This window comes from Eschrichtius robustus, chromosome 10 (assembly GCF_028021215.1).
Source record: "Eschrichtius robustus isolate mEscRob2 chromosome 10, mEscRob2.pri, whole genome shotgun sequence".
Taxonomy (NCBI): domain Eukaryota; kingdom Metazoa; phylum Chordata; class Mammalia; order Artiodactyla; family Eschrichtiidae; genus Eschrichtius; species Eschrichtius robustus.
In genome coordinates this window covers 31,043,069-31,062,460 of record NC_090833.1, presented here as the reverse complement: position 1 = coordinate 31,062,460, position 19,392 = coordinate 31,043,069, and the positions used below count along the sequence as shown (strand labels likewise).

At 37.1% G+C, this 19,392-nt stretch overlaps 1 protein-coding gene across 1 annotated transcript in view; it reads left to right on the top strand.

Annotated features, from left to right (window-relative positions):
- PLPPR1 (phospholipid phosphatase related 1) overlaps nt 1-19,392 on the top strand; it is a 132,990-nt gene that overhangs the window by 97,236 nt on the left and 16,362 nt on the right. The window contains exon 3 of the mRNA XM_068552979.1: nt 3,650-3,782. Within this exon, the coding sequence (XP_068409080.1) occupies nt 3,650-3,782 (133 nt within the window). The remainder of the gene's footprint in view (nt 1-3,649; nt 3,783-19,392) is intronic.

The following is a 19,392-nucleotide window of genomic DNA, read 5'->3' as shown; positions in this document are numbered from 1 at the left end:
TCTAAGAGCTGGATTATTTTATCAGCGACCTTTACGTCCATCACAGTCTGAAATGGATGGACCAGGAATCCTGTCCTACCTTGAAGTTATAAAATGACCCCCTTCCTCCCTTTCTTTCTTCCTTCCTTCTTTATGTAAACATTATTACTTAATATACTCAAAGTATTATGTTGGTAATTAGATATATAGGTTAGCATATATCCTTGCTCTGATTTTTTTCTTTTGTATTTCATACCTCAATTGTGATTTGAATATTGTTGACCAATAGTATCAATTCTTGTTTTTTGTTTGTTTGTTGATTTTTGGTTTTTTTATTTGGCTGCGGGGATCTTTTAGTTGCAGCATGCGGAATCTAGCTCCCTGACCAGGGATCAAACCCGGGCCCCCTGCATTGGGAGCATGGAGTCTTAACCACTGGACCTCCAGGGAAGTCCCAATAGTATCAATTCTTATACTGCTTATCACCTTTGACATGAGAGTCTTAGGACATTTTACTTATGGATTTTTTTGAGCCCCATACCCTTTTCACAAGTTTTGTTTGGTATGCCTTGGAGTGATTTTGTTTAGATCTGTGTGTATGTGTGCACATGTGTATTTTTAACAAGAACATGTTTTGTGTACATTTTCTCTCACATTTTCTTGCTTTTTTGCCTCTTGCGTGAGTAGTGACAACCTTCACTAAATGGAGAATTTCTAGAATTTTCTTCTTTCTTATAGAGTAAGGATGTTTTGGGCTTCTGAAATGGCTGAGGCAAGCAATGCTTATTTCTTTTCTTATTCCTATGTGTTTACCACTCTCCATCCCATTTCCCTGCTTTACTTTTTAATCATGTCATTTCACAACATCACATGATATACTTACTAGTTTATTTGTTTGTGGTCTCCCCCACTATTCTCTGTTCACAGCTACGTCTCCCATGCTAGAACAATTCCTGGCAGAATGGGTGCTCCCTCTCCAAAATTGTTGAATGCAAAATGAGTATATGAGTAAATTTAGTTTAAAAGAGATACTTTACTTTGTATTAGTTAATCCTTAATTTTTTACTATATTCCTAAGCAGTACAGCAAAAATTGCATGCTTTCTGGTCCATATTGGGAATTCCCTGCAGAGAAATCTTCAGAGAAGTTAAGGTCAGAGGGTTCTACCCATACATAGATATTCTAACGATTCAGTCTTTTATTCATTCAACAAATATTGATTGAATCTACTATATACCAGTCCCTGTTCTAGTTACCATGCAAGGAAGGGCAAAAGTCTTTTCCTATAAGGACATCATAGTCAAATGAAGAGGGACATACAGACAATAATTGCAATTAATTGGGTAGATGTCAGGATAGAGATCTGTGTAATATGTTGTGGGAACAATGACAAGGCAGGATCTCCCTTTTCCTGAGGGGACCTAGCAAAATTTCTTATAGTCTACCTCGTTAAACCTGTATTCAAAAAAACCTGCATTAATCTGATATGCTTAATTCATTCAACATTGAATAACTACTATGTACCTTACACTGGGCTATGCCCTGGGGGCATAACTGGAATAAGACATGTGGGACATCCCATAACAAGGAATAACAATGATAGTATGTAATCGTACTATCATTGTAATTTGTGATAGAAATGGAAAGGAGAAACACAAGGTAAGAGATTCACGTACAACATGAATGCCTAAGCTAGTCTGTGGGAGCAGAGAAAGCTCCCTCAAGGAAATACTATTTCATGTACCCGACTATGCATGAATTTATCCCCATCTGTTCACTAAGATAAAGAACAGTAATGCAGTGCCATCATTGCAGCGGAGACAAACAAAGCCCCTTGGCACCTTGTTTTGGCAGAGATAGGTCTAACAAGAAAAGAGGGAGGACTGAGTTCTTGAAACTATTCAAATATTTTCACCTGACGGAGCATCAACTCATTGTTAATTCCAAAGGACGTCAGGCACAAAATATTCTTAGATATACATAGACAGCACCTGCCAAGGTGATCCATGCTGGCCCATCATTTGTCTGTCTGACCCTGAACTCAGTCTTTTCCTGCCAACTTCCATCTCATTCTGACTTGCCCATAGTTCTATTTCCATTACACCATTCTATCTTGTACTTTAATATCATCTACATTTTTTAGTGTTTAAAGCATATTGCATTTGTTTTGTTTTCTATGTTGTCAACATTAAACACAAATTCAACAAATATTTTATTGCATCACTGCTGAGTAAAAGTGTAGCAGTTAAGAGAAAGGACTCTGGAGCCAGGTTTTCCTGGCTTCAGAGCTAGGATTCGTGACGACCTTGGACAAATTATTTAACCCCTCTACACCTCAGGTGTCTTATCTGTACAATGGGATAACAGTATCTATTTATAGACCACCTGCTAGAGCTGCTTCAGACACTGTCTGGTTGTGTGTGGCCAAGTCCCTGAGACTTTCGGGTTCCTCCCTCATAAAAGGAAGGGGAAAACATCTGTAGACGATTCCAGTTTTACTATTCTATAACTTAACTTCCATCTCTCATGTGCCATTCATGACGTTGGCATCTTGATCCATCTAAACAGATATTCTATAATGATAGGAAGAGTATAAGGCATAGGAATTCTTAAAACATTGATGAAGTTTATCTAAAACCACAAGCACACGCATAGCAAAGAAGAACAATTATAAGATCACATTCTTCTGGGGAAATATTGAAATGAGGGTTCAGAAAATAAAAGTGGCATATGATGTGGTGGGAAATGTGGACCAATGAATACCAATCCCAGTGCCTCCACATGCCAGTTGTATGCTCTGCAGGGTAAGTTACTTAACTACACTGAACTTTCATTCTTCACCAGTAAAGCAAAGGTAATACTACCAACACTAGGGATTTTGTTACCATGAAAACTATTATGATAAAGTGCTTGACACCCAGTTTGCAATAGCTAGTGGTAATTATTAACTTTTTATTCACTGAAGGTTCTCAGTCTTCAGTCGCGGCAGTGTCAAAGTTGGTGACAACTTCCCTCATGCCAGATCCTTATTTTAAATGGGAATACAGTGCGCTGGGTGCTATAAGCATAATGAAGAAATATAAGATATGGTCCCTGTCATCAGGAAGCTTACAATGTACACAAAGGCATTATGATTTAAATGGTAATATACGTGTATTAGTTCAAGATAACGAGAGGTGCCAATCATAAAGGTGTGACAGTCAACCAGTTCAGAGTAGGAGAATATCGATCAGGCAAATGTGTTCAAATAAAGATGGTAGTATTGCCACATAATGAAGTAATATTGCGATGGGTGCGTATAACGCCCTCCTGGGCTGTCCCAGTCATTCTGCATCATTGCAATGCACACATTCAGCTAAAAATATTCAAATCCAGCCTAAGTGAGCCTTATCATAGATTCTATTATTCAATTTATTATTTCAACTTAGGTTTAATATGACTTTAGAATTTAATATTATAGCCTGAAATCTATCTGAAATTATCAATTATTGCTTTCTCTAATACTTTTAAAGAGTTAACTGCAAATTACTATTTAACTCTCCATCTCTCCAACATGATATCTTCTAATATAATTGTGAAGCCTCAGAAGTTTTGAGTTTTTTCTTAAGCTACTGGTCTCTTTTATCAGACAGCTATCCAACTTGACAATTCTTCAACATTCCTTCTCCAGATTTTTATTGGTGAGATATCCATGTATTTCATAAAGTCAACCAGAGAATCTCTGATTGCCCAGGAGAAAACAATTCTGACCGGAGAATGCTGTTACCTGAACCCCTTACTCCGAAGGATCATAAGATTCATAGGTGAGTACAAGGGCATGTTGGACTAAGCCCTCCCTTATAGGTAAAACTTACTAAACTTACTGAAGATGAACACACTTGATAAAATAACCTAAGCTATGGAAGCATCAACTTTAAAAGCAAGAGTTGTTTTGGGGATTTTCCAGGAAGTACAGAAATTGAGCCTGATCCAGGTGCCAAGTCAAATTTTTGATCCTTAAAGTGAAGCAATACTTACTAAATTGTTTTACAAATGATTTCAACTTTGATTTTTTTTGCCTACACAATACTTATCTGAGATTCCCTTGGGACATATATTTTAATATTGACTGGATATTGCCATATACCCTTTAGCTGAGTCAGGCAAGGGGATACAGCATCAGGAGACACCAGTAAAATGAACTAGAAATAATCAACTTTCCTGACAAAACTTTCCTATCCGGTAACTTTGTTATACAGGGAACTTTTAAAAGTATGGAAAATCTAATCCATCAGGTCTTAAAAAGAATGCCTTTCCAAAGTTGGAAAACACATAGTTTTATTAGTGTTCATGATGAGGAATAATTAAGACATTTTCTATAACCCTCCTTCTAGGACTTTTATAAAAATCCTGAGGGTATATGGATAATGATTATAAATATGGGAATGAATGTGTATGTGAGTAAAGGTAGGAATATAGATCTCTCAGAGTTCCTACACGGTGAGTACTCAGTAAGTAGCTATTAGTGTTCTAATGAGATCCTGCAAATACCTACTGGTCAGGTGTTCATGGGAGCCAGGATAAAACTCTGAAAGTATCAACATGGTGCTAAAACAAGCCATGATACCATTTAGAACATATGGAACTGACAACTGAGAAAGTGAGGGCCAGAACACAGCTCCTTTGGTTACCCTTAATCCTTTTCTTCCTGTTGTAGAAAAGGGTCGAATTTCCTCAAGTCATGAGCAAATGATCATATCAAAATCAAATACGCAGTAACTTCACGCACCCCTATGTTCACAGCAGCACTATTTACAATAGCCAAGACATGAAAACAACCTATATGTTCATTAACTGATGAACGGATAAAGATGTGGTACATATACACAATGCAATATTACTCAGCCATTAAAAAGAATGAAATAATGCCATTTGCAGCAACATGGATGGACCTAGAGATTATCCTACTAAGCCAGAAAGAGAAAGACAAATACCATATGATATCACATATAAATGAAATCTAAAATATGACACAAATGAACATATCTATGAAACAAAAACAGACTTACAAACATAGAGAACAGACTCATGGTTGTGGGGTGGAGGGTGGAGGGAAGGACTGAGAGTTTGAGATTAGCAGATGCAAACTAGTATATATAGGATGGATAAACAACAAGGTCCTACTGTGTAGCACAGGGAACTGTATTCAATATCCTGTGATAAACCGTAATGGAAAAGAATACGAAAAGAATATATATGTATAACTGGATCACTTTGCTGTACAGCAGAAATTAAACAAAACATTGTAAATCAACTATACTTCAATAAAATTTTTTAAAAATATGCAGTAACTTCTAACATTGGCATGGGAGTTAGGGAAGTAGTAGAGTGGGAGGGCTAAGAAAACCTAAGTTAAAAGAAGTAACCCTTAACATTAAAATAGTCTTTGGCATTTACTGATGGTATTTGCAGAATGACCTGTGGGCGTCTGTAGTCGGCTCATTGGGTATACCCTCATCCATATGATGTCACCTCTACCTAGTTTACTCATTCCAAACAGTGGTGCCTTTCAAAGACATCCAGAGTTTGGTCACTTGCTACCAGAGTGGCTTCAAGGAAGACAAGAGGAGAGGCGAGAATATTTATTATACAGAACACTGGACTAGACACTTTATAATTTCGTTGGATCCACCCAACACCCTATAAAGTAGGTTACAGTTCTAACTGTGCAGATGAAGAATATGATATAAAATGGGATAAAGTAACTGTTCCCAAGGACTGTGAGTGTGTGGGTAAGGCTAATAATGCCTGTATTAGGGATCTTCTAAGCATGAAAAATACTATGATAAAGTGCCTGACACCCAGTTTTCAATAGATGATGGTAATAATTAACTTTTAAGTTTTCATTCCATGATTTTGCTTTCCGTGGTTTCAGTTACTCACAGTCAGCCAAAAATATTAAATGGAAAATTAAAGAAATAAACAATTCATAAGTTTTAAATCATGCTCCATTCTGAGTATGATGAAATCTTGTGCCATCCTGCTCTGTCGTGAATTATCCCTTTGTCCAAATTATCCCACCCGTCGGTCACTTAGAGGCCGTCTGGTTATCAAATCAACTGTCATGATATGGCAGGGCTTATGTTCAAGTAATCCTTATTTTACGTAATAACAGCCCCAAAGCGCAAGAGTAGTGATGCTGGCAATTTGGATATGCCAAAGACAAGCCGTAAAACACTTTCTTTAAGTGAAAAGGTAAAAGTTCTCAATAAGGAAAGGAAAAAATCACATGCTGAGGTTGAACAGTAAGAACAAATCTTCTGTTTGTGAAATTGTAAAGAAGAAAAAAGTAATACATGTTAGTTCTGCTGTCACACCTCAAACTGCAAAAATTACAGCCACAGCACATGGTAAGTGCTTAGTTAAGATAGAAAAGGCATTAAGTTTGTACAATAAGATATTTTGAAAGAGAGAGATTACATTCACCTTTAATTACAGTACATTGTTATAATTGTTCTATTTTTTTATTATTGTTGTTAATATCTTACTGTACTTAATTTATAAATTAAACCTTATTATAGGTATATATGTATTAGAAAAACATAGTATGTATAGGGTTTGGTATGATCCACAGTTTCAGGCATCTACTGGGGGGTCTTGGACCGTACCCCCGTGGATAAGGGGGGACTACTGTAATTTGTGATCCCTTGGAGAGCAGGGACTATATCTTTTTCACTTTGTATCAACAGCATATTGCAAAATGCCTGGCACATAGTAGGTTTTCCATAATTTTTTTGGAGGAGTAAAGAGCAAAAACTAAACTCTGTTAAATCATAGATTTGCCTAAAATTGCTTCCATAAATGCTGATTCTTAAATATTCATTTGCCTCCTGTTTAATTAACTTTATTACCTCTCTTCAGCTTAGTTCTAGAAGATTAAGGTACATAAATAAGGCAATTTCTAAGAGAAAGTCAAAAGTCTATTCTGACTTTTCATATAGGAGAGTTGAAGATGGGGGGAGGGGTCTATCTTGAGAAGGGTAACTTTTTCTTAGTATCTGTGGATTAAATTTTTCCATAAGAGAAAAAAACATATTACTTGAAGTAAAGATCCTTTAGATGGAGATGTTTCCTTTGAAAAAATTAAATAAGGTAATAAAATGCATTAGAAATGTTATTGTAAAGATCTTAACAGTCTTTTTTTCTAGCCCAGTAGCCACCAAAGTACACACCATGCAGATGGCATTAGAAAATAACAACTGTTTCAGCTAACTATTCTAATTAAGCTGAAATGGCATGACTTTGCTCTTGCAGTTTATGTAATTATTCTAGAACCCATTATCAACAGTGTTACCCAACAAATACAATCAGCTTCGCATTGCAAAAATGCTCAGTGGCCTAGCAAAATATTTTTTAAAAAAATAGTGCTTTATGCTGTCAAGGATGAGAAAAAACTTGGGATTCTAGTACAATTCTAGTGAGACTAAGTTGATATACCCTTTCTGCACAGCAATTTGACAGTATATTTCAATAGCCTTAAAATAAGCCTCCTTTTTAACCCAAAATCCTACTTCAAATAATCTTTCCTAAGGAAATGATCAGAAATGTAAATTAATTTTTATGGACTAAAATTATTTTGTCATAACATAAATTAGAAATATCCAATAATGTAATTTTTACAAATAATGCTACCATCATAAGGTACAGTCTCAGAAAATGGTATTTTTTAAGAATTTTTAATGAAAGGGGAAATATTCATGATATAACGCTATGTGGAAAAAGTCAAGACACTAGGAACCTATGATTATTTCTAAATAAAAAGAATGCAACATGATACGTATGTGTGTATATGTATCTGAACATGTATTTGTGTGTGTACGTATTTGTGTGTGTGTACATGTATCCCATAGAAAAGAGATTGAAGAAATGTAGAAGTTAACTGTTGTTATTCCTGAGTTGTAGGTTAATAGGTGAATAATTTTATTTTTTGCTTTTTATTCTGTAATTTCCAATTTTTTTTAATCATAAATATGTATAATTTTAAAATCAGTAAAAGAGCTAGACATTTTGGGAGGAGTGGCAAAAATAGAGGCTATCCCAAAGGATGGCCAAGTCCTCTAAACACAGTGTTTGGCGTCGAAAGCAGAGCTGAAAGTGGCACCTTGGCTCTTGAATTCCCTGTCTTCTCTAGACTGTGTGGCAGGGACTTGAACAGATAGCCCCTCACCCCACCCCACAGAGTCAAAGTAAATTTTAACTGAGAAAATGGCAATAGCCAAGTCAAAGGGAAAACATTCAAATTAAACCATCTCTTCCTGTAGACAAATGCTAATTGTGTTGACCTTGACAGAGAGGATTGAATTCCTCTGATTCACAAATCCAACAGTAAATTTTTTCCTCAAGGTTCTCATCATTATAAGGAGGACGAAATAGACTCACAGACATAGAAAACAAACTTATGGTTACCAAAGGGGAAAGGGCAAGGGGTATAAATTAGGAGTTTGGGATTAACAGATACACACCGCTACGTATAAAAAAAGCAACAAGGATTTACTGTATAGCACAGGGAACTGTATTCAACAACTTATAATAACCTATAATGGAAAAGAATCTGAAAAATATATATAGAGAAAAAACTGAATCACTTTGCTGTATACCTGAAACTAACACAATATTATAAATCAACTATACTTCCACAAATAAACAAACAAAAAGAGGATGCCTGGTTTCCCAGGCTTCAGCTATAAACCCTCATAGTTAACTTCTGTAACCATTTCTAAACTGTTGTATAATTTCTCACATTGTGTTACGTGATGTGGGAAGGGAGGAAAGAAATTGCCTGAACTAACAAATTTGACCAACGTTTTATCAAAACAAATGTGGTCAAATTAGTGACACATATTTAAGGCTTCTCCCTTTCCTCATTTTTGTCTCTCCATTCCTTCCCTTCCTGTATCAGTTCCTTCGGTATGCATTAAATTGAACAACCACCATACACAGATTTAAGTTCCCAAAAGAGATAAACCTGTACATTCTCTTTTCAGCAACAAAGACAAAATAAGGAAGTCACATTTAAATTCTTGTCATTCACAGATATACTTGAGTAATCATATTCTTGTAAATATTAAATAGTAACTTTTTAATTTAATACTGAAAGTATGAATAAAAAGCATTAGAATTTCATGAGGGTTTTTGGTTTGTTTGCCTTCTTGAATAATTTTCTTTTGAGTTAAAGAAAAAACTGATCCAGATGTACCAAGATTAGATTGTCTTTTGGCACCTAAAATAGCCTGTCATCCAGAAACTGTTTATTATGGGCTTTTCATTTGGGATCACACAGTTGCTCCATTATTACTTCCAATAAAAATTTAATTAAATACCAAGCAAGTCTTAGGCCATTTAGGTCAGGTCTAAGGATTAGATAGCACTGGACAGAATAGAAAGTACCATGGTAAACAGTTAATTCATGTAATGCTAATTAATTGCCATAAATTAAGTGTGATCTAAATGAAGCATGAATATTTTAAATGCAGCCTCAAAGGTCACAGTGTTTTATGGTTGTAAGAATTCATACCCTGAGACAAGCTCAGCCTTTTCAAGAACTAGAAAATCCTTCTCAGTTTTGAAAGTCATTTAGATGTACTTTATCTGAAAGGACACTCCACTTGATTCAATCAGTCCATTTCTACTTGCATTCAGTATTTATAATTATAAATGGGGGGGGACTGATCATATTTTCAACCTTCAGCAAGTAATTTTTTGTGCATGTACCATATGCAAAACACTGATTAAGGTGTTGAGGACATATTACTGAACCAAACAGAGATTTATGTGCTCTCATTGAATTTATATTCTAGTGGGGGAAGCCAGGCATTAAACTAAAAATCATAAATCAGATGTAAATCATAGTGTTTGTGAGAAGGTAAGTGTTATGGGGGAAAATAATGTAGAAAAAGGAAATAGGGGGTTTGTGGAGGCAGATATGCAATTTTAAATGGGAAGGGAAAGGCTGCCCTACAATGAGGATCGTCTAGAGTTGGCAGCGACTTCATAGCAGGACAGTGACCATCCCAGGAAACTAGGTGCCCAGTGAACTAGGCCAGCTCCATGTGCTAACTGTGGAAGCTGACCTTGGCTGCATAGTCTAAAAATCAGTTGCAGTGCCCAGGCACCCGACTTTAGTTCTGAGTCCAGAGGCTTGACATTAAAAGAGAAATGTCAAAAGCAAGGCAGGGCATGGGCCTATAAGTTGATGGAGATATTTCTAGAACTCAGCAACAAGAACCAGATTTGAAGCCTAGGTAAATAGATGAGGAGGAGAAAGCCAGGATGGATCTTAGGGAGTAAAGGGAACCTCAGTCTCTGGACCCCATGAGCAGCCAAGCCACCAGACTTTGAGATGAAGATGTTTGGTGCTTCCCACTAGGGACCAGGATTGGCTCTGGATGCAGGGAGGGGAGGCATGCTGAGGCTGGGAGCCTTGGCTGACTTCAAAGGCATAACCAGGGATCAAGCTCAGTGCAGAGAACAAGGCTGCTCCGCTTTGAATGTCATCCTCACTGAACCAGAGCATTACAGACCCAAACAAGACTCCTGGCCCAGAACTCTGTAAGTTACTCTAATTGTCAAGAGGAACGTTATTTAGTCATGAAACTCAAGTGACCCTTTTCTGAGGGCCCATCCCAGCACCAGTGTTTAGAGGCTGGACTCAAATAAAAGGTCTAACTGAGCTGCTTAGGACTAAGTAGAAGGACAAGTAAAGATTGATGCTTAAGGACTCACTAAAAGGACTAAAGATTGCTGCTTCCTCTAGCACTTTTCAGATTAACCAGTGCAAATTCATGGCACTTCAGTGAACTTATTTGCTGTAAAGCAGAGTTTCTCTACCTCAGCACTATTGACATCTTGGGCCACTTAATTCTTTTCTGTGTGGAGGAGGGGACATCCTACATTGTAGGGTGTAGGATGCATAGTAGCATTCCTGGCCTTTACCCACCAGATGCCAGTAACACGCCCTCCTCCATTAGTGACAACCAAAAATGTCTCCAAACATTGCAAAATGGCCCCTGGGTACAGGATCACCCTCAGTCGAAATCCACTGCTGTCAAGGTTTAAAAAAGTATTTCAAAGACTTTTAAAAAATTATTATTTCTGTTTTATTAATATTTATCAACATTAATAAAGTTTTATTAATATTTATGAATATTAATAAAGTTTTATTAATATTTATGTTATGCAAGATTACATACCACAAAATCAGGCACAGCGAGGTACAAAAATACTGTCTGAATATCAGAAATGACTCCCAACAACTGATAAAAGGCAGTTTCAAAGTCTCCTACGATAAAAAAATAAAATTCACAATATGTGCAAATATCGAATCATTGCATTGTACACCTGAAACTAATATAAGGTTACATGTCACTCACACCTCAATTTAAAAAAGAAAAATACAGTAGTGTGTGCTTTGAAAATAATTTAAATTATTAGAACATAATAAAAATGATCAGGAAATGCTGATGCAGAAGGCAGCAGCACCAGATCAGTACAGGTTGGTCACCGACAGGGCTGGCAGCTGCCTGCTGATGGAACTTGAGGCTGGTCTGGTGGTGGGAATGGGGGTGCATTCAGATCTACAGCTTGATATGAATCATACTTATCCATATTTTCGTACTCTTATAAATATGAATCAGAAAGGGCAAAATTTGAAGGCTGTTATTTGGAAGCCCTCCAGGCTTTGATTGCCTGATTTTAGATTTCTTGGTAGGTAAGGAATGGAAAATCTTCCCTCTTCACATTTAGTTTGTATCTAGGTATACTTTCTAGACTTATCTGTGTCCTCCTCCTCCAGCCATTTTATTGTAAAATTATCATTGCCTTGGGTGAACTTTCAGGATTTTGTCTATCAGCGTTTGGATCCACACTGCCTAGGGGAAGTGAGAAGCAGATACTGAAAGGCAGCAACAGTGAGAGAGGAGGCTGACCCTTGAGACAGAAAGCCCTGAGGGAGCTGTCCTGACTGAAGAGTAAAGACCCTCCTGTTGAGATAAAACCGTGTTATCAAGAAATCAGGCAACTTTATGCTTTGGGGGAGTAGAAGTGTATTGGTTTGCTCTTTCATTTATAAAAACATTTGGGGGCTTTTCTGGTTGATTACTCTTCCTCTTCCCTTACCACGATGTGATGCGTAGTTACAGTAATGACACAGTATTCTTTAAATACCACCAGCTCATTGTATTGTAAAAAAGGTGCTTTATTAATACAAAGGATGAATAACACACAGAGTTGAATATATGTTTGAGGTTGTTAGAATTATAGGGTTCTTATCTCTTTCCTCTGTTTTCAAAATAATTTTATAATCAACTTATTTGAAATACTGAGGATATCCCCATCCCTCAGTTATAAAAATGAGTCCCTAATATCTACATAGATCTCACAATTTACAAAATGTTTTTTACAATGATTTTCTACGATTTGCATTAATAACCCAGTGATTTAGGTCTATTTAAAACCTCTTTTACAGATAAAGTAACTGAGGTTCAGATTGATTTTAATAAAATCTATTCTTCAGATTAAAACCATGACATCCAACAATGCTTGGTGTCAGTCTATTTATCTCTTGTAAAAATAAAATACAGTGTGTGTGTGTGTGGAAAAAAAAAAAATCAAGTGTTGGCAACAATGCAGAGCAGTTGGAATTTTTAAATATCACTTCCGGAAATGAAAACGGGCACAACCTATATTTACAATATGAATGTACAATTACCATATGGTTCAACAAACCCACTCCTAGATATATACCTCAAAAAAAAAAAAAAAAAAAAAAAACCATGACATCCAGACAAGTAGACTGCTGTCAGCCTTTGGTGTTTCTGTGACATATACAGGAAAGACAGACCCAAGAATCTTGTTCTGTGAACCCTTGAAATTAACTATCCAAGGAACTGATGTATTTAGTTCTGTCAGAAACTTCTTCTTGAAGCACAATATTTGATGTGTGTAGATCAATTTGCACTGATGGTGTTTGTATTATACTAGAAACAAAGTCAGATTCATTGCTAAAGTGATGAGAAAAGTGCCTCATTCAATGATGACATATCTTAGGTATTCTATCATCTTCTTGTGGGAAAATTATTGGCTAAAATATTGAGGAATTCTTGTTCTGTTGTGACACAGCAAACATTTCATCGGGGGCATGCTCTAAATCCTTGCCTCTTCTCAGCGCGTGGGTGAGAACTAAAGTGCTCTTTTTCATGGCCTGACGCCTACCCATATATTTTCTTAAGTACATGAAAATACAAGCTTAGAGGGTCGTGAATAAGAGTTTGGATTTAGAGCCATAACTATTTAGTGTCTAATCCCAGCTCTTCTACTTACTAGCTGTGTGAACTTGGTCAAGTTAATTGACCTCTCTGTGCCTCAATTTCCTCATCTGTAAAATGGAGATAATGGTGTCTACCTCAAAGAGTTGTGGTGAGAAGTAAATGAACTAATATTTCAAAGCATTTAGAATAATACCTAGTACATACTAAGCGCAGTGTATTGGCTACATTATTATCCTCATTACCTAGTATCCATGGCAGTCTTATTTAAACATCTCATCAGCTCAGTACACCTTGCTAGGAAATGGGATGAACATGGTAACTGCAGATAAAACGTCTTCATTAGGAAACTTCTAGTTTGAATAAAACATGTTACAGAGAAAACATTTCAACATGTCTTCTTTTTCTAAAGAAATGGTTGTTTCCTGAAGGAAAGATCTTCACAGCTGAATTGAGAGCACATTTGCAACAGCAGAATTACTTTCTCCACTGAGATTTCCCACTAGGGACCTTGATGTGGCAAAAAGAAAAGCAAAAAGGAACTGTATTCATTTCTTTGTATCTTGTATTCCATTTGCAATGGTGCTTGGATCAAAGATGTGATCTAGAATTAAGACCTGGTGATTGAATCAGAAAGTACTTTGAGGAAAGTGAACATAAGAATTCCTTAGATGTCCCTCCTTCTGCTGTCAAAATGGTGACCACATGCCACTTGCTTGTACTTGTTTGTGTGGGATAAGATCTTCATCAATTTTCCCACTAAAATAAAGGCCAGGAATTGAGTTGAGCGTGTGTTTCCATGTTTTTTGAACATCGTTGTAGAAGAACTACCACAAAAGATTCACAAAGGTGATTAACTTCTGAAAATGAGAAAACGCTCAACCGTACTTAATCTCACACAACACAGTCCTTGAATTCTCTTTCATTGCATTGTTTTGCTAACATAGACAGGAGAGCAGTCCTCTTTCAGAAATGTTTGATAAGAGGTTGAGAACATATGCTGAGGAAGGAGTAAGAGTCCCCTCCCCTTTTCAGAGAGTACTATTACCAACCTAACCCAGATAACTTGTTTTTATGTCTTTTCCACTATCCTTTTTTTTTTTAATTCTATGTGTTAGTTTCTCCACATGAAAAATATGTAGGAGCCATGCTTTCGTGTACCCATGTGTTAATATTTAAACTGACAACTACTGCAACTTCTCGGAATCAAAAATGGGGCAATTTGTCCCAAAGATGTGCATGTCTATGTAAAACTGTACCCAGGTGCATCATGATTTCCCGTTTCTTGTGCTTCACAAATGTCTACGGTAAGAAGTCTTTCCTGTATATATAGCAAGGATCTTCAGACTCCAAATTAAGGTTCTTTTCTCATTCTTGCTGCATTGAAAATGGAGAATGCTTTGATTTCCAAACTATGATTTACAAGTTTTCTGACTCCTGAGACACTTATAAAGCCCCAGTTTCCAATGATCCTCTGTTTGCTAAGACACCTAGCACTCTGCAGGATTTTGTGACATTTATTAAAAAGAAAAATGGTCCCTACATCACACATGCCAAGTGGTTTCATGTCAAACCCACGTTCAACAGAATCAGGGATGTGAGACACCAACATGAGTTAGAAAATTTGGACAAGTTCCTATGCTCTTTTACCCTCTTCTCCTGTCAGTCTTCTCTGAAGTTTTTTCAGCAATTGATTCATGATTCCACAAATATTTGTTTGCTATGGACCAGGTTTGATACTAGGTGCTTGGATACAGTGTTGAACAAAAATAGATGTGTTCTCTGCTCTTTAGAGCTTGCATATTCTACAATCCTAATGGGAGAGATAGACATTACTGAATAATCACACATATAAATTTCCTACTGAGATAAGAGGTACAAAAAAGAAGCATAACGGTACAATAATAGTCTAAAATAGGAGTATTTTTTCCTATGCACCTATGGTCAATTAATCTACAACAAAGGAGGCAAGAATATACAATGGAGAAAAGACAGTCTCTTCAATAAGTGGTGCTGGGAAAACTGGACAGCTACGTGTAAAAGAATGAAATTAGAATATTCTCTAACACCATACAGAAAAATAAACTCAAAATGGATTAAAGACCTAAATGTAAGACCAGATACTATAAAACTCCTACAGGAGAACATAGGCAGAACGCTCTTTGACATAAATTACAGCAATATCTTTTTGGATCTGTGTCCTAGAGTAATGGAAATAAAAACAAAAATAAACAAATGGGACCTAATTAAACTTAAAAGCTTTTGCACAGCAAAGGAAATCATAAACAAAACGAAGACAACCTACAGAATGGGAGAAAATATTTGCAAATGATATGACCAACAAGAAATTAATCTCCAAAATATACAAAGAGCTCATACAGCTCAATATCAAAAAAAACAAACAACCCAATCAAAAAAACGGGCAGAGGGTTTCCCTTGTGGCACAGTGGTTAAGAATCCACCTGCCAATGCAGGGGACACAGGTTTGAGCCCTGGTCCGGGAAGATCCCACATGCCACGGAGCAACTAAGCCTGTGCACCACAACTACTGAGCCTGTGCTCTAGAGCCCACGAGCCACAACTACTGAGCCCACGTGCCACAACTACTGAAGCCCACGCACCTAGAGCCCGTGATCCACAACAAGAGAAGCCACTGTAATGAGAAGTCTGTGCACTGCAACAAAGAGTAGCCCCCACTCACCGCAACTAGAGAAAGCCCGCGCGCAGCAACGAAGACCCAACGCAGCCAAAACTAAATAAATTTTTTTAAAAAATTGGCAGAGTAATATTCCACCTAGAGGGGTGGGATAGGGAGGGTGGGAGGGAGATGCAAGAGGAAGGAGACATGGGGATATACATATACATATAGCTGATTCACTTTGTTATAAAGCAGAAAGTAACACACCATTGTAAAGCAATTATACTCCAATAAAGATGTTAAAAAAAATAAAATAAAAAAATTTTTTTAAAATGGGGAGAAGATATGTATAACTGCATCACTTTGCTGTATACCTGAAACTAAAACAATACTGTAAATCAACTGTACTCCAATAAAAAATAAAAATTAAGTTTAAAAAATGGGCAGAAGATCTAAGAAGATATACAGATGGCCAACAGGCACATAAAAAGATGCTCAACTGCTCATTATTAGATAAATGCAAATCAAAACTACAATGAGGTATCACCGCACACTGGTCAGAATGGCCATGATCAAAAGATCTACAAACAATAAATGCTGGAGAGGGTGTGGAGAAAAGGGAACCCTTGCACTGTTGGTGGGAATGTAAATTGATACAGCCACTATGGAGAACAGTATGGAGGTTCCTTAAAAAACTAAAAATAGAACTACCATACGACCCAGCAATCCCACTACTGGGTATATACCCTGAGAAAACAATAATTCAAAAAGAGTCATGTACCACAATGTTCACTGCAGCACTATTTACAATAGCCAGGACATGGAAGCAACCTAAGTGTCCATCGACAGATGAATGGATAAAGAAGATGTGGCACATATATACAATAGGATATTACTCAGTCATAAAAAGAAACAAAATTGAGTTATTTGTAGTGAGATGGATGGACCTAGAGTCTGTCATACGAGTGAAGTAAGTCAGAAAGAGAAAAACAAATACCGTATGCTAACACATATATATGGAATCTTAAAAAAAATGGTTCTGATGAAACTAGAGGCAGGACAGTAATAAAGATGCAGACGTAGAGAATGGACTTGAGGACGGGGGCGGGGTAGGGTGTGGAGGAGAAGCTGGGATGAAGTGAGAGAGTAGCACTGACATATATACACTACCAAATGTAAAATAGATAGCTAGTGGGAAGCAGCCGCATAGCACAGGGAGATCAGCTTGGTGCTTTGTGACCACCTAGAGGAGTGGAATAGGGAGGGTGCAAGGGAGGCTCAAGAGGGAGGGGATATGGGGATATATATATATACATAGAGCTAATTCACTTTGTTATACAGCAGAAAGTAACACAACATTGTAAAGCAATCATACTCCAATAAAGATGTAAAAAAAAAAAAAAACTACAATGAGGTATCACCTCACACTGGTCAGAATGACCATCATCAAAAAGTCTACACATAATAAATGCTGGAGAGGGTGTGGAGAAAAGGGAACTCTCTTACACTATTTGTGGGAATGTAAATTGGTACAGCCACTACGGAGAACAGTGTGGAGGTTCCTTAAAAAACTAAAAATAGAGCTACCATATGATCCTGGAATCCCACTCCTGGGCATATATCTGGAGAAAACCATAATTTGAAAAGATACATGCACCCCACTGTTCATAGCAGCACTATTTACAATAACAAAGATATGGCAGCAACCTAAGTGTCCATCAACAGATGAATGGATAAAGAAGATGTGGTATATTTATACAATGGAATATCACTCAGCCATAAAAAAGAATGCTATAATGCCATTTGCAGCAACATGGATAGATCTAGAGACTATCATACTAAGTGAAGTAAGCCAGACAGAGAAAGAAAAATATCATATGATATTGCTTGTATGTAGAATCTAAAAAAAAAAAAAAAAAAAAAAAAAAATGATGCAATGAACTTATTTACAAAACAGAAATAGACCCACAGACATAGAAAACAAATTTATGGTTACCAAAGGGGAAATGGCGAGATAAATCAGGAGTTTGGGATTAACATATACACATTACTAATATATAAAATAGATAGCCAACAAGGACCTACTATATACCACAGGGAACTAGCCTCAATATTTTGTAATAACCTATAAGGGAAAAGAATTTGAAAGTGTATATATGTGTATGTATGTGTAACTGAATCACTTTGCTGTAAACCTAAAACTAACACATTGTAAATCAACTATACTTCAATAAAAAACAAAAACAAAAACTTTATAAACTCAAAAAAGTGCTTTATACATATAGCAGTTATGAATTTGAGTCTATATCTCAAATATGCAAACATATCATTTCTTTTATTTTATTTTATTTTTACTGAGATGCAATTCACATACCACAAAATTCACCCTTTTAAAGCGGTCAGTTTGGTGGTTTTTAGTATATTCACAAAGTTGAGCAACCATCTTTTTTCTGTTTAAGTCCAGAAAATTTCTTCATCCCCCCCAAAAAATCCGATGCCCATTAGCAGTCACTCACTATTTTCCCTTCTCCCCTGACCTATTCTACTTTCTATCTGTGGATTTGCCTATTTTAGACATTACATATAAATTGACCATACAATGTAAAAAAATAAAAATAAAATAGGAGTAATTTTTTCCCCAAGACCCCATGAGATATGGGATTATTTCTCCCTCTTCAGTCTTAAGTGGGGCAAGATCTATACACACTCAGTCTTCCTCAGCAGAAGCGTGACTTGCTGTTGGCCCGCTCTTCATAGTTTAAGCTCAAGAGCAGGTTGGTGTGCACGGGGCTACGTCCAATCCCAAGTTAGCAGGCTTCCTACTGCAGTGCCTCAGCTCCAGTGAACCGGCATCTCCTCACCCCTCCACTGCCATGACAGCGAAGTGCATGCAAAGCTATGGCGCCCAGCATGCGCGTCTGTCCTCTCAGGAGCAAGACGCCAGTGCCTGTGCCCCTGCCACTTCCTGCCTAGCTGTTGTCCCAAAGTGTGTCTCTAAATACATTCAGAGGAATAAGGGGGGGAGAGGAGACAGTCCCAGGCAAATTCAAAGAGCAGAACTCATCCAGTGGAGTGACCGCATCCCTATTTTCTGAGCAGTCTAAATCCTGGATCTCTGATTCAGGGGGCAGACAGGAGAGAAAGGAAATCTCCCTAGGTTTTCTCCCATGATCTTTGTCTTCAGAGGAGAAGCTCGGGTTTTCCGTGAACTGTGTGTGTGTGTGTGAGACAGAAATCCCTCACTGATTATCCCTTCAGGTTGGCACTATGAGTTTCCATCTTTTTTCACTGTCATTGTTTATGTTTTAGTGGACAGTTGAGAGGTGCTCTATTAGAGGCTGTTAGCAAAGTGCCATTTTAAACTGGAAAATTATACACTTATACTTTAATATGGAATAATTGGCCTTCAGTTCAGAGGCTCCAGCTAAAGTCACAGGTTCTTTGTGGCTAAAAGGAATTTATCCCTTTCTCTGC